General features: G+C 41.5%; 2 protein-coding genes across 5 annotated transcripts in view; one reads left to right on the top strand and one right to left on the bottom strand.

Moving 5' to 3' along the window:
- Positions 1 to 1,793: 1,793 nt before the first annotated feature.
- On the top strand, positions 1,794 to 4,363 carry Wdr92 (WD repeat domain 92). The gene is made up of 4 exons (XM_012373522.2): positions 1,794 to 3,138; positions 3,223 to 3,723; positions 3,801 to 3,898; positions 3,992 to 4,363. The coding sequence occupies exons 1-4, from the start codon at positions 2,872 to 2,874 to the stop codon at positions 4,197 to 4,199; spliced, it is 1,074 nt and encodes a 357-aa protein (XP_012228945.2). The 5' UTR covers positions 1,794 to 2,871; the 3' UTR covers positions 4,200 to 4,363.
- A 1,534-nt stretch (positions 4,364 to 5,897) lies between these two features.
- Positions 5,898 to 15,323, bottom strand: part of Polr2H (DNA-directed RNA polymerases I, II, and III subunit Rpb8) — a 55,255-nt gene continuing 45,829 nt past the window's right edge. For all 4 annotated transcript variants that reach the window (XM_012373523.2, XM_067348529.1, XM_067348527.1 and 1 more), the window contains exon 4: positions 5,898 to 6,298. In XM_012373523.2, the coding sequence (XP_012228946.1) occupies positions 6,181 to 6,298 (118 nt within the window). In that variant the 3' untranslated portion in view covers positions 5,898 to 6,180. The remainder of the gene's footprint in view (positions 6,299 to 15,323) is intronic.

The following is a 15,323-nucleotide window of genomic DNA, read 5'->3' as shown; positions in this document are numbered from 1 at the left end:
TTCCTTTGGCCAAGCACAATCAAATACCTCTCTTAAACTCGCGATTTACTTAAGCATTGAAGATTAGGCGAAAAATTTAGCCATCTAAAACTCGATTCTTCTTAGGAAAGAAAAATCTGTCAGATCTAAGTAAGTGACCTTCATTCAATTTTATTATAACGCTAAATTTAATTTTAGTATTTAATTAGACCTGAAATTATTTAAACGATTCTTGCTTTGCGATTTTTCCAATAATTTCTTTGTTATACACATTTTTGTGCAAAATAAAGCCATAGTAAGTAAAAATAACGAGAGAATTTATTTTAACATGTATTACATCCAGCAAGATTAGATTTAATATAGGTAATTTAAATTTTGCCTCTTTTTAAGCAAATCTTATGTATTAACGATTTCTTTCGTCAAAGTGCAGGTTTTAATACTTATATACGCATCGCAACTATAACAGTAACACAAAAGTTTGTCGCACTATGATTAGCTTATATTTTAATAGTTACAAACCAAATAATGCGAAATGTGCGATTTCCATTCGAGCGAATAAAACTAATAAACACATCCAAGTTTGCGACATCTTTTTGCATAGTAAACTTATCGATGGAATAATCGTTATTATTTACAATGTTACTCACATTTCCTTTACAAAGCTGTATTCCTTTTCTTTGCTTTTATGCACGCATATAAAAAATAATGAACAGTGCTGATTCTATGATTTATAATTATTGTAAAAGACAGATAAATTACTTTATCTCTTGAAGCAACTTATAAATTTATATTTACATAATCGTATATATGAATCAGATTAGATTTTATGATTTACTTGTTAGAACGTTAATTTTATATGTTGTGATAGGACCAATATTAAATTTATATAATTTCAGATTAGTACGTATAGTAATTATTGATAATAAAATTTTCAGAGAAGAAAAAATTAAATTGATCAAACGTAACTGCTAGAAATTTAATCATGACAACACACAAGAGGACGAGTTTCTACACAACCTTGTTATTTGTACTTATTACCTTCAACATATTGACGCATGAGACATTAGCATGCCATCTTCGGCCTAATATTGGTAAGTGTTTTATTTCTCTCACTTTGGACACGCATAGTAATCTTTTTTTATATTTGCTATTATGATTCTTTTCATATAGTTTAGAGGACTCAAATCATTAATAATTATTTAATGCATATATTTAGCTATCATAAATATTCATAAATTGTAAAAATGTGAAGTTGTCAGTTTAATTTCACCGCAATAATGATAGAATAGATATTTTACTGTACATAAATTGATGTATATTTTTTTTATAGTGTACTATATGCGTCTATATGATTTAAATTTTGGCATAAAGTATATGTTTTTACAGGGTGTGGGCTCAAGTATGACAGAGGTATTTGCGTCCGTAGACTTTATTTTAGATGGTGGTATAATAAGACGTCAAACCAATGTGAATCTTTTCTATTTGGGGGTTGCAACAAAAATTTCAATAATTTTGAGACTAAGGTAGATTGCATTAACGCATGTGTAAACAAGATGCCATAATTATTGATACTTTTCGCACATTCAATTTTAAAAATTAAAAAAAATTTGATATGTATTTGTAATAGTTTCATATTTAGTTTAAATGTAAGAATTAAATTAAAAACTCTGTGAGGTCTTTATACAATACAATTGCAAAAGTGTTTTATTTTTACAATAATGACTAATTAAATAAAATGTACGGATATATATATATATATGTGTAAAATATGTGGAAATATATATGGAATTTAAAGAAAGTACTTCTTAATTAAATATTTTTCATCTTTTTTTATTATATTGGGTAAATAATATTACGTACAATAATTTAATAACATTATGGCAAATAATTTGAATAAAACATAATCTGTGTTTATTGAAATATTTTTTTGGTTAACTGTATTAAATTATTATCGTAATTATGCTAAATTATTATCAAAATGGTTGCACAGATGCAACAAAAGTACTATATTCTTTTTTTATATTTAGATATCTAACATATTTTAAAAGATTGATGTGCTTTTAGATATGTGAGGTAAATAGAAAACATATTCAAGTAAGAGAAATTATAATTTTAAAATTTACTAACTTTATTTATTATTTGTAAATAGATAAATATTATATAATAATAATAACTTTATATAAAATAAATTATATTTTTACGATGTTCAATGTTCAGTATCTAAATATATATATCAAATACATGGTCAACTACACGTAATCAATCATGCACCAGTAATAAGTTGGCGCTACGAATAAAAGTGATTATATTAAAATATATACCAAAAGTTACTCTTTAATTGTTTTTGCGATATCCGTAGTTGCTCCACTTAATTAATTTATATTAATAATATTGTTACACGAAAACAGTCACCACTATTTATTTAGCCAATAAATCTATTTACACTTATTTTCCTTAAATCTGTTTTTATAAAAAAATTGCTCTTTAATTGCTCCTTTTATTCTCATTGTTAAATTTAAAATGTTTTGAATTTTAAAGTAATTTCTAATTTGTTACCCACTGAGAATTGGTAAGTAGAGTCATCTAGCGAAATAATAGCGAATCTATGATGATATCGTATGCTTAAATAATCAACATTTATTAATTTTTATAATTGAAAACTCAAAAAATTAATAATAATAATAATAATTGGTACGTGTATCAAATGATCGGTGTAAACTAATGTAAGCCACTATTTTATACTTACGAAATGGTATTCAGATGGCGATGTTGTGGATTCTCAGATGGCGCATAAGTTTGTTTATAGTTACTTGAAGGAAAGTTATAATATGCTGTCAAAGTGCGGAACGAAGTTTTCTAACGATAACCAAAATCGGTGGAAGTGTGTTCAACATGGATAAATTATCGAAGCCGCAAATTATCTGTCACATCGAAAAATCGGTGGATTATTCACTGTTCGATGCGAAATGGATACCGTGCAGCGCGAAATTTGTGGTTATGGGCTCTCGACCTCGTGGTACCGGCATCATACAGATCTACGAGGTATCGAGCGGCGAGTTGAAGCTCATCAAGAATGTAGAGAGGTCCAACCAGATGAAATGCGGAACATTTAAGGCTTCCAGTCTGCGGGATAGACATTTAGCTACTGGTGATTTCAAGGTTTTTTTCTTTCAACAAATGTGTACATTTAATTTTTGCCCTCACCGTCTAACTTGTTCGTAAGTGAAAAACACTGTTTTGCAGGGTAAACTGAATATCTACAATTTAGAGGATCCGTCGATACCGGTTTATACAGCTAATGCTCACACGCAAATCATAAATGCCATTGATGGAGTAGCCGGCACTAGTATCGGGTGTGGCGCGCCAGAACTGGTGACTGGATCCAGAGATGGGAGTGTCAAGGTGTGGGATCCCAGACAAAAGGGCCGACCGGTGGCTATTATGGAGCCTAAGGAAGGAGAAACCCGACGAGATTGTTGGTCCGTTGCGTTCGGCAATTCTTACAATTCCGAAGAGAGAGTAGTAGCTGCGGGATACGACAATGGTGATGTCAAAATGTTCGACTTGAGGGCGATGTCAGTGAGGTGGGAGAGTAACCTGAAAAACGGAGTTTGCGGTCTTGAGTTTGACAGAAGAGACATCCCTATGAACAAACTGGTCGCCACTACACTGGAGTCCAAATTTTATCTCTTTGACCTGAAGACGCAGCATCCCAAAAAGGGCTTTGCCTATCTTGTCGAAAAGGTTCGTGTCTATCCAGAAGTAAAATTCATATTCTACAAGTGTATATTCACAAATTTGCAATCTCGACTGACTTTTAGGCGCACAAATCGACGATATGGTTGGTAAAACATCTGCCACAAAATCGTGAACTATTCGCGACGTGCGGCGGCGGAGGAACGATCTGCCTTTGGAAATAGTAAATATATCACTTTTTAAAAATAGCACCATTGGTTGCATCCTGTAAAAATGTACATTTCAAAAACTGACCGATGTTTATATTCTTTCTCAGTAATTATCCGGAGAAAAGAAAAACTGCAGACGTCGACGGAATCGAACAGGGTGTTGTAGGCAACGTCAGTTTGCTGCAGAACTCTACGCTCTCGTCGCAACCCATCAGTTCCTTAGATTGGAGCCCAGACAAGCAAGGACTCGCCGTCTGTACATCGTTTGATCAATGTCTGCGCATTATCATCACTACGAAACTGAACACGTATTGATTAAACAGCAGTAAATATTGTAAATAAGTTTGTACTATAGTGAGTCGACGTTTACTTTGAAATTGTATGTTGCGTTTACGATAGCGGATAAAAAAGTTCCCAATTTATTTTATATCACCAAATAGAAATAATAAAAAAGAAAATGCTAAGAAACGGAAAAAGAATCTCGTCAAATTTGTTTGCTGCATGGCACCTCACTGCTACGATTACGCTAGAGATATCGATTTCTCGTTCTCGCGGATGCAAAATGTATTACGCAACGGCGAGCTGACAAAAGCGAATTATATGTCATTGGGCCAATCTATTTAGGATCGGACCCTTATTAAGCGTCGGCTATCTTGCACTCGGTCTTGCGAACATTACGCAATATATCGCGCACGCCGCGTCCGCCATTTCAGGCGTGTTCGGCCCACACGTCATCGCATTTACCTCCGTTGCATTGCACGGGAGCGCAGTGTTGCAGCCGCATAGCAAGGTCAGGAATACCTCGACTTTAATTACATGAATTAGCCGCCGCCGAGCCCACCTCTCGTCCATTCGCTGTCGCGATACGCCGTTATTAGATGCCACTTGTTTTATTTAACTTCTGTTCTTCAAGCTTTGTTTCATCCATTTTTTTTTTGTTTTTAATATTTTATTTAATTAATATTGAGGATTAAACAAATGCATAATTCAATCTTGAAAAAATAAAATGTTTAAGACAGTAGAAAGTATTATTAAAAATTTTAATATATATTTATTTCATTTCTCAAATGCGAGACACAAGAAAATTTGACTAAAACAAATCTATCACATGACGCTATCTTTGAATAATTTTTTTGTATTCACAGTTTTAAATTTAAATTTGACCAATATTTACAATGACACTGCGTCCACCATGATTTCGGATTAAAATGCATTCATGAGTTTGAATTCGCGTTTGCGTTATGAAATTGTTTAGAGATTTGTTATAATTTATTTATGTAGACCTTGCGATTTGTTGTAATTTGTACATTGATGATGGCCGAATCCCATGTGGCGAAGCTATATACGCTTTAATGTTTAATTAAAAATTGCAAGCACTAAAAATCCAGCTGACTCTTTCAACTCTTCAGATTATTTTCAATCTTACTTTTCTCGCACTCCAACTACTTTGCATTTTTACTAAAATTTCTACACATTTCGTATAAGACATCACATTCTTTTTCATTAATCTATCGCAATACAATAATACTGCTATTTGTTAATATTACGTATACGTTTGTTAACAAAACAAGGGTCTTAAATTTCTTCAGAAAATGCAATCCCGGGATATATAATAAAATTCTCCATTTAATATACTAGTCGAAATAAAAAGATAAACAGCGATCCTGGAAATGTACCAAGTGTCGGTTGGCTAATTGCACAGTGGGATGTGTGCATTTATGGGAGCGTGTACACGACGAACACGTCGACAGGTAGGGTAGTGTGCAATATCTGCTTCCTATTTTCGTGTCTCGATGGCGCACTTGGTGGTGTACTCCGTGACGACTTGGTCAACATCCAAGATCTGCATTGCTCGCGCTATAGCGCTATAACTTTTGAATCATAAGACTGAAACGTAACTAATAACTCAAAATAATCTTTTCACTTAAAGTTTAGTGAGATTCCGACTGCGGCAATCACGTTGACAACCCTACAATAGCCGTAAGGAGGACCGGAAACGAGGATAAAAGGAGATTTTAATGTGCAAAAATATTTTTATTTGCCTTAATTTCCTAGCGACGACAGAAGTCATGTCATTTGGTATCTTAATTAGGAAATGAATCTAAATCATTAGATCTTTGAATTAAAAAAAAAAAAAAAAAAAAAAAACCTTGAATTATTACGAAGAATGATAAGTTGAAAATTCGTATTGCTTATATCAAAATCTATTCTATACGTCGGTCGAAAGTATAAAAGTTGTTTAAATGATATATTTGTCAATGGAACCCTTAGTCGAATTTTCAAAAAATTGCAAGTATTAAAATGCGAGTTTCTTCATTAGCAGGTACATGTGTTGATCTATCTCGAAGCCGTGCAGATTGTTCGCGTCGCCCTGCAGCCTCATGAGTAGACCTCCGAAAGACACATAGGCCGATCTGTAAGCAAAAAGAAAAGCGCGATTAGTTGTGAGCCTGCGATGTCTTGCAATATGCTGGACGCGAGGGTTGTTCGGATAGCAGCGCTTTCATCGAAGCCGCCGTGAATGTTCTGCGCGATTTGCGGCGCTATTAGACATTACGCGATCGGGCGGTTATTTTGTGTTCAAGAAACAAACACTCTCTCCGTATCGAGATCATCAATGACGCTCCTCCTGGTGGCAGATCTGCGATCGTCATAATTGCAGTGCCGATAGCGGTCGTGTTACATAGATAGACCACACAACCAGCTAACCACACTGCCAACACGCCGATCGCTAAAGGAAGTTCATCCTTTAAACTATTAGAGAAAAGAAGTATATCCCGCTGCTGAAGACTTTTTCAAATACTCTCGCTTTTCAAGTCCGATCGATCGGTCATCCTCTTCTTATCGTGAGATCTTCTATCTTTATTTTACGGCGTGTAACACGCCGGGAAAGAAAACCAAACTATCTTGGCGAAGCCGTTGCTTCGGATTGCTTTTTTATTAGCGTTAGCTTACGCTACTCGCTAAATCGCTTAAAATTACGTTTTCCGAGTAGCTGAAATTATTCGATAGACAAAATAAAATACATAAATGAATTCCGGAACACGGAATTGGTTTTGTAACGCATAAAATGCGAAATCAACAAATTACAGTGTGATACAATGCAGAATACAAAACGTCGAATGAATTTGCACGAAGCGTAGCCATATTTTCTAATTAAATGCCGGAGTTATTGATGCCACCACAATGAGACGGCAAAAAATATCTTCCTTCGCCTGACACAATCATAATCACCGACCGCTTACATAATTATTACAACAATTGTCTCGGAGTCGGGCAATCAATGTCGTTCGTGGAAACGTACGCACAAATATGAAGTATTCCTCATTTCGGCCCCAAATATTGTTGGATTCGCGTAAATCCTTTGCTTTAAAGTGTCGGGCATCGAAGACCGCGGCGCCGATCACGCGTCATATAATCCTCTCGGTGTGACGTTAACTATTCTGCAATGTTGCGAAAACGCGCGCTACGTCGACGCGGTGTTTCACGAACGATTGCGGAAGCGTCAACGAGATTCCGAAATTTCGCGTGACTTGCGAAAGAGGCTGAGGTGAGGAAAATGCGAATGCCGACAAGAATACAGCGCACGTGTGTACGAGGTTTCCCTATCGATTGACCTTGCCTCCGATGAATCTCTTTCTTTCTCTTTCTCTCTCTCTCTCTTTCTCTCCCTCCGGCTCTAAGAGGCACGCGCTCCCGTAAGAGCTAATTATTTTTAACCAAGTATTTCGAGCTTCCGCTTTTGCGCGCGTTGGCTCCGCTTCTTTCTTCCCCTCTCCTCCTCCCCTTCTCCTCCGTCGCGCTTTTAATGGTACAGCTCTGCATCCTACGTAACTTCGCCAATGTAAACACGTTGAAATGCGTGTTATCGAAGTGAAATTTGAATTTTAATCCTCGGAAGTTTCTGAGTTTTACAATTTACTACGTGAAAATCGAGAGAATTTCGTTTATCAGTGCCTCGCAAAAATAAGTTTCGTTCAAGGTACTTTCTTACTTTTCGCTGGATTTCGGAATTACGACCGTGCGAATATGTTTTTTTTCCGAGTGATCGTTCAGAGATTAGATTTTCATTCATCGATTATTTTCAATCTTTTCCTTGAAGCGAGTGGAGGAATTTTCACTATGACAGATAATGATTTGACAATTCATTCTTCTCCTTGCTGTCTATCAAATGTAATCAATAACACATGGACAAGATGAATGAAGTAAAGTGAGAAAAACAGGCTCTCCCGATTGAAGTTATTAAGATCCATTTGTAGATAAGCAACTCAACTTCTATTGATGACTACTTCTTGTCTCGACGCTCTCTTGGTATTAATTAATAGAAATATTTACGAAAACAAAATCCGATGCATTACGCAATTATTACATAATCCTGCCGCTGCCAACGTGTCTCTTCTCACTTCCGTTGCCTGATTGCTACAAGGAAAAAGGCTTTTCGAAACCGTGGTTTTTGTGGTTCGGATGGTTTTTTTTTTTTTTTTTAACCAATTAAATCAATTATTCACTAATAAAAGGCGCTGGTGAAATTAAATGGAGAACGCATTAGATGATTTTTATTATCTTTCGAGATACAATATATGATCCTATAAGCAATATGTGTGTATGTATGTGTGTGTGTGTGCACACGCGGTGTGCGAGCATGAATCGTTACGTATAAACGGAGCCTTGTTACATGAAACGAGTGTGGGCTGCAACACACACTCCTCCCTCGGTTAACAAATCCCTCGTCACGGACGATCGAACGCCATTACACATCTATTCATAGTGGAAGCCGTCATTGCCGATGATATCGCACAAAAAAAAAAAACATTCGCCGACGCAGCGTGCGTTCGTTGCTTGAATACCCTCTTCGCGAGATGCACGAGAGAGAGAGAGAGAGAGAGAGAGAGAGAGAGAGAGAGAGAGAGGAGAGGGGCGGGAAAATGACGTTTGGCAGTTCTTTCGCTGCGGGATTTATTTATCGCAGCACACATACATACGTGCGCGCACGTACACATATACACACGCACACATTGTGCAACTTGAAACAGGTTCTTTCCGTGTGCGAAATTACTTTCTACAGAAACAGTGTGCGTTTAGCGGGCGGTCGCGCGCACGCTAAGTGCAAGGACTTCGCGCGGTTCGGCGATCGTTCGAAATCCAAATTCACGCAACATCAACCACCGAGCGTTAATCAATGTTTCTGAATGACGTTGATATTTCGACAGAATTTCAGACGCGATTCGGCGCTCTGGAGAAACAGGCGAGTGATTTAAACGTTTGTGTTGCGATGGTGAAACGCTATGAATAATAGTGTTCTTAAAGCTATGGAATTTCGCTGTTATATAATTGTTGTAATAATTATACCTTGAAACAGAATATCAATTAATCTCGGACAAAAATTTCCCGAGATTCCAAATTTTCCGAGGACATCCTGTGAAACACTCGGAAAAAAGGTGGGCGCCGTTGCTCGTTTCGCAACGAAACAGAAAACTCAAAAAATAACGCACATCATCATATCGATATTATATTCTCATTAACAAACAGTAAATATATAAATCAAAAATGGAAAATACAATTAAAGCGCGAGGAAAACTGTGAAAAATTTCAAGTTTATCCACGATTTCAAATGAAACATTTCGCTTTCTTCCTTTTTCTTTTCGTCAAAAACTAAAAGTCCAACTTTCATGGTAAAATTTCGAGTTCAAAGTGTCGAAACAATCGAAAGATTTTCCACCTTTGATTTTGAAATGTCAATCGGCTACAAGTGCAGCGAAATCCTGAAATATGCTGTATAAAGGAAGACAAGTGTTCTCTCACAAAGGCATTATATAATAATCGATGAAGAATATACATCCAAGTGTGTGAAAAAACGGCGTGACGATTCCGAAGCTTCGGGATAATATCCGAAGGGTCGACGCGTGTGCCCTTTCCGACATTATTACCTCTCTCGCTCGGGACAAGGACACCCGCGGGGCAGGTTGTCCGATATCGATGTTGATTTTTAGACTTTTAATACACTTATCTATGACAGTAAAAAAAAAAAAGGCTGACGTCTCCGTGTGACTCTCGGTCGCTTGATGGCGGCGACAGAAGAGATGTCGTACCAGATAGTGCATTTACAGTATTCAGGGCCCGTGTAAACGCGCATCTGGCACGAGCCCCAACTGCCCTGTAATCTCGTATTGGCTCGCTTCCGCTCTCGGCTCTCGTTCTCATGCTCTTTTTACTCGTTAATCTTCTATCCCCCTTTTCTTCCCCCCCTCGCATATATATATCTGCCTGCCCTTTATCTTTTCCCTCGCGCCTCAAGTCGCATTTGTTTATGCGAAATTGCCGTAATATTAATAATAGAAAAGTGTCTCGGCTGAGCGATGATACTTAATTTGTATCGCTGGGTATCGCAATTCATCGTGATCGTTAAAAATGCAAACACACTTATGTAACGATGCTCAAGTCACGCGAGTATCTCCGGCGCGTAATTAAATCCGTGGTTCGATCGAGAAAGAGGAAACGGTTCGCGCGCAACGTCGGAGGATACATGTGAGAATTTAGCTGGGTGGCCGCCGAGAATTCTCTCCTCGGAGCTCTCGCGAAGCGGCGACGGGAGGAGTTAAGGGCTTCTCGGCCGCGCCGCGTCTCTTCCAGAAGGACGTCAGCTGATGCTATTTTCCCCCTCGAAGCGCGAAACGAGAAGAGGACGACGCTGCTAATAATAGCGGCCACTGTCCCCGGTGCCACGACGCTCCGGCGTCGGGACGCGTCGTCGCTTCGCGCCGTGTCGTAGCTAACGGCGCGATCCCCGTTTAATGCGAGCATTGGCGCAGGTACGTCTTTCGACTGCTTTTAGACAGTTGATTCTCGATGGATGACGTCGGCGCATCCCAAGGACGAGAGTCGCGCTTTCGCCGACGTTCCACCGAGTTGGAAAAACTTCCTGCGTTATTTATTTACCGTCGCGCATATTCCCGAGATAATCCGTTATCTTTAACGATTATCGCGAACACCGAATATATTCTCCCGATATATTTAGAAGAAGTAAAGAGCTGGACGTGATATAAATAGTCACCACACCGTGCATTTTTCAATGCAGAATTAATCTTTTTTTCATGCGACTGTTATTATCGTGCTCTCACATCTGTCAATTATTTATTATTTATTGCAATAATAATTATTATTATTCGTAAACTGCTCGATTATTCCTTTTTTGCGCGCAGATAATAAAAGCTCATCGATTGTTGTCGCGTGAATTTTCAATCTGATTACGAATTTACGGTGATTTCAAATTTTGTCTCTCGCCTCGGACGGATTTAGTATCGAAAGAGGGGAGGTGTGTACATCGCGATAAACAGTTGAATCAATTATCCGTCGACGATTATTTTCCGACTCGGTCACGTGCGGGCGGCTCGCTTGAAATCGCGCGAAAAAAAAAAGACCGTGAAATAATCGCGCTATTCACGTTTGCTATTTTCGGCTGTGCGCGAGTTCCTCGTCGCTTCGAGATCCGTCGATTGTATCGCGGCTTCGCTGCACCAAGCGCGATCACACCGATAGCATTCGATATCGCAGAACTGGAGCGACCAATCTCGTTCCGCGGCTTGGAATTAGATGGAAAACCGATGCTCGCTCGGACATAAGACACTTATCCCTTTATCTGCAGACCGCAGCGGAACGATATCGGTTGCTCGAATTGCCAGGGTCGGTGCAATTGTCGGCGCGGAAAATCAATTCCGATTTCGCAAGTTTGCGAAATCACATTAGCGCACTCTATATATCGCCGCCTCGATATTCCCGGGCGTTTAGACGCGCGCACGACCACGAAGAAACACACCAGCGCCGTGACATCGCGTCCGGGGGCTTCGACTATCGATTCAGCTCTATTGATTCCTTCGATCGTGACGACGAGCGGAGTGCGCGATCGATCCGATCACCAGCCGCGGGGCGCGGATGCACTTTGAGACCGATTCCGCCAAAGTCGAGAAGTTCGACCGCAGTGCAGCAGCGGCAGAGGCGTCGACATCGATTATTCAACCGTGATTTAGCCAACCGGACGACTGCGGCACTGCATCGCGCCGCGAAGCGGCGGGGGGGAGGAAGCGAGTTGCCGAATGCAGTCGTCGATCGTCGTTTTAGACCCGCGGCGGCGGAACGATTGCACAATACGTACCCGCGCGCGACCTTGCCCGGCCCGCAACAGGTGCATCGCGCGATCCAAAATTATCCCGGGCGCGACCCAGGTGATTCCGTTTGACCGGTCGTCCGCGCGCGCTCGCTTATCGTGACCTTCCGCGCGCGAATGGCGATCGAGACCCGCCGTGACGCGACGTCAATATTCGCGAAATATTCCAAGGAGCACGCGACGAGCTCGATCGATCCTCGCGCCGAAACGGAAATATCGGCTCTGCCCGTTACGGCGACGATGGGAGAGCCGCCGACGATCGTTTCGGAAAACAAGAGCGTTCCGCGACGCGCGAGTTTCCGCGCGCTACTCGCCGCCACTCGCTCGCTAATGGAGAGACAATCGCGATTTATAGCGAGCGCGCGTAGGTACGATCGGGCCTACTCTAGAGCAGTGCGCGTTACACAATCACGACCTTGGACCGTGAGCGCGGAATTTATCGCGCCAAGTAAATCTCTGCCCGGAATGGAAATCGATCTTGGCAAGTGGCGCGTGCGCGTGATCAAGCGCTATCGATTTACATCCGCGGAATTGAAAGAATCGAGCGAGAAAGTAGGAGCGTTTGAGAATGCTTTATAATTTCGCGGTGGAATTTTTCTCTCTTACAATCGAAGCGCGGACGTTTTCGCGAGATTCCGAGATACAGTCGCGTGATTCTCGCACAACTTCGCCAGCGCTGCGCGATCGTAAATGGGATCCGAAGCGAGAGATCATCTCTCTCGTCGGTCCGCCGAATGAGATAATTCCGCACGTCGGATCGTGCGAGAGGAAAGCGCGAAAATAATATCACACGACCTACATATCCCGCGCGACGACGACGAGCGTTAAACGACCACGCGGACTCGCGGGCGATACGCACGACGGCTAAGCGACGACTAGAGCTGGTCGCGACTAAGCCCGGCCTAGAGCAGGAGCGCGGATCGGTAGCTGCAGCGGCAGCGCTAGTAGAAACGGCACGGCGTTGCCAGCCGCGCCAGCCGTTATACAATCGGCGGGCGTGCGTGCGTGCGTGCGTGCGTGCGTGGCCAGCTGTGTCTCTCTCTCTCTCTGCTCGCGCGCGTGCCAAGTCCGAGTGTTTTTCGCGAAAAGTGAATACGTTGGGGATATTTTGAATAACAGAGATATATATCTCGAGATCGTAGAAATTCTCAGTGAAAATCCAATTCGAAGCTCTTATCGCGATTATTGCGATATTATTGCGAGGAAAGAATACGTTCCGCTCGAAGCGGGCGCGATCGATCTGAAAACGTTCGGAATTCAATAGCCGATAGATAACGACGTGCGAACGAGAACGAATCCGGAATCACGTGTACGATAAGATGTCTTATCTCTCACGGTTAATTTGAATTAGATTCTATTCGAAGAATTTGCGCGTCGCAGCCGGAATAGTATCGAGAAACCGACGTCGTGTGCGCGAAAGCGCTCCGAACGTCGGGAGATTAATTAATCGGGCGATTAATCACGCTCGCTTTCGCTCCGCCACCGCGCGCGGAATTAATTAGCCGAACGTTGCGAGAAAAAGTGCGACTCGCGCAAACGAAACGCGCTCTGACGCGTGCGCGCGTTGCATCGCTCGATTTTGACACCACTCTATTTTACGGAACGCTCGGAGAAGCTTGCGTGACGAGTGCGAATAAAGCAGATCGAAACTAGGAAGGTGCTTGAGACGAGCTGACGGGTAAAAGACAGAGGAGCGCGACGACGGCGTGACGACGCACGTGGTGGGAAATCCGAAGCCGACGTCCACCGCTATGGCGGTGTAATACGATTGTAATTGAACCACTTTGCCGTTAAACAAGCTTAATCGATCGATTCTGCCGTGCAGCACGCCGTGCCTTCCACGAATCCTCTCCGACATCATCAACATCGTCTCGCGATGTCGCTAATGGCGACGACACGCCACTCCTTTTTCTCCCCCCCGAGAATCCACGTGACGACGACGGACTTAAAACGACGGAAAGAGCAAAAGCGAGATCGATTGATTGCGCGAGCCGTCAAACAAATATGAGTACACGCTCTCGCCGAGCCACTCGCGGGAAGACGTTTTCTCGCGCGAATTTTTCCTCAAATACGATTCTTGTAGAATTTTCCCCCGAAGAAAAGTGTGTCGTACAGGCTGTGACGTGATTGCATCAAACAATTATTATTAGATACATCGCACTTTGCGATAAAAAGATCTTTAAGATTGCAACAGAAATAAAAAAAAAATACTTTGTACGTAAAAATTATATATCGAGTTTGTTTTTTTTTTTAATGCGAAATTTGCACCTCGAAATAAAATTCGTCGAGCGCGATTTTCGTCAAACCAATTGCGAATCGATGAAACTTCAAGATCTACATTTTTCGTAACGACGCACTTTTCTCGCGGAGATACGAAACCATTCTGGATTTCGCGCGATCTCAAATTAAAGGGGTCAAATCTCAATTCTCCCGTCGCGGCCACGATCGCAGAAAACGACGCGAGAGAGTCTCGTCGGCGCGGGATTCATCGCGACGTGCGTTCTGAATGGCACTGTCTCACAATTCTACTCGCGGGGACTCGCGGGCCGCTACTCGCTACGGGGAGGAAGGGGAAAAAAAAAAAGACACGGCGAGACCGCACGGCGAACCGGGCGCGACTAAAACGCGGACGGCTCGGCGGCACGCGTTGCGACCGCGATGACCGCGCGCGTAATTATGCAATCGCGTGGCCGAAAAAGCCGTGCCAAGATGCGTGGCGCTGGGCCACGGCGTACGACACACGCGGGGCATCTCTCGCGTGTAACAGCCTCGAGACGCTCTCTCACTCGCGTAGCCCGAGAATATGTGCCGCCGTCAGCCAAACCCGGGGTTGGTCCCGTTATTATCGGGGTTGCGAAAAAGCCCAGGGTTACTTGGCTCGCCCTGCGAGTACGAGTCTCTCTCGCCGCCGACGGTGACCTTTGAGTATTGCGTCAAAGCTGTTATTTTCGAGATCACTTTCGAGCGTGCGATAGAAATTCCTTCATCGGGCGCGCTTAATTAATTGATTAAATGACATCGATAATGTAATAAATAAGTTATCTCTCCCTCTCTCTCTCTCTTGCAGCGCCTCTGACACTTTATCGAGTAAATGTTTAGACGTCTAATTAATTAGCCGAGTTTACTTCGAGCGCGAAACGCGTAAGATAAGATTTTCGAGACCTTATGATATTTTTAATTCTTTTGTGTTTCCATTACTTTTTTAATTAATATTTTCTCTCCGTTTCGGAGAGTAGTTATAAGTTCTCCGTCCAATTTCTAATTAGATTTCTCAAATT

This window comes from Linepithema humile, chromosome 2, assembly GCF_040581485.1.
Source record: "Linepithema humile isolate Giens D197 chromosome 2, Lhum_UNIL_v1.0, whole genome shotgun sequence".
In the NCBI taxonomy this organism is placed as follows: domain Eukaryota; kingdom Metazoa; phylum Arthropoda; class Insecta; order Hymenoptera; family Formicidae; genus Linepithema; species Linepithema humile.
Note: the sequence above shows the minus strand (reverse complement) of the source record. Positions and strands in the feature narration are given on the sequence as shown.

Excerpts from the sequence above, each read along its gene's own strand:
- Wdr92 (XM_012373522.2), top strand. The coding sequence starts at position 2,872 with ATGGATAAATTATCGAAGCCGCAAATTATCTGTCACATCGAAAAATCG. Across the intron at positions 3,139-3,222 it reads TAGCTACTGGTGATTTCAAG|GGTAAACTGAATATCTACAA; the intron begins GTTTTTTTCTTT and ends ACTGTTTTGCAG. Across the intron at positions 3,899-3,991 it reads ACGATCTGCCTTTGGAAATA|TAATTATCCGGAGAAAAGAA; the intron begins GTAAATATATCA and ends ATTCTTTCTCAG.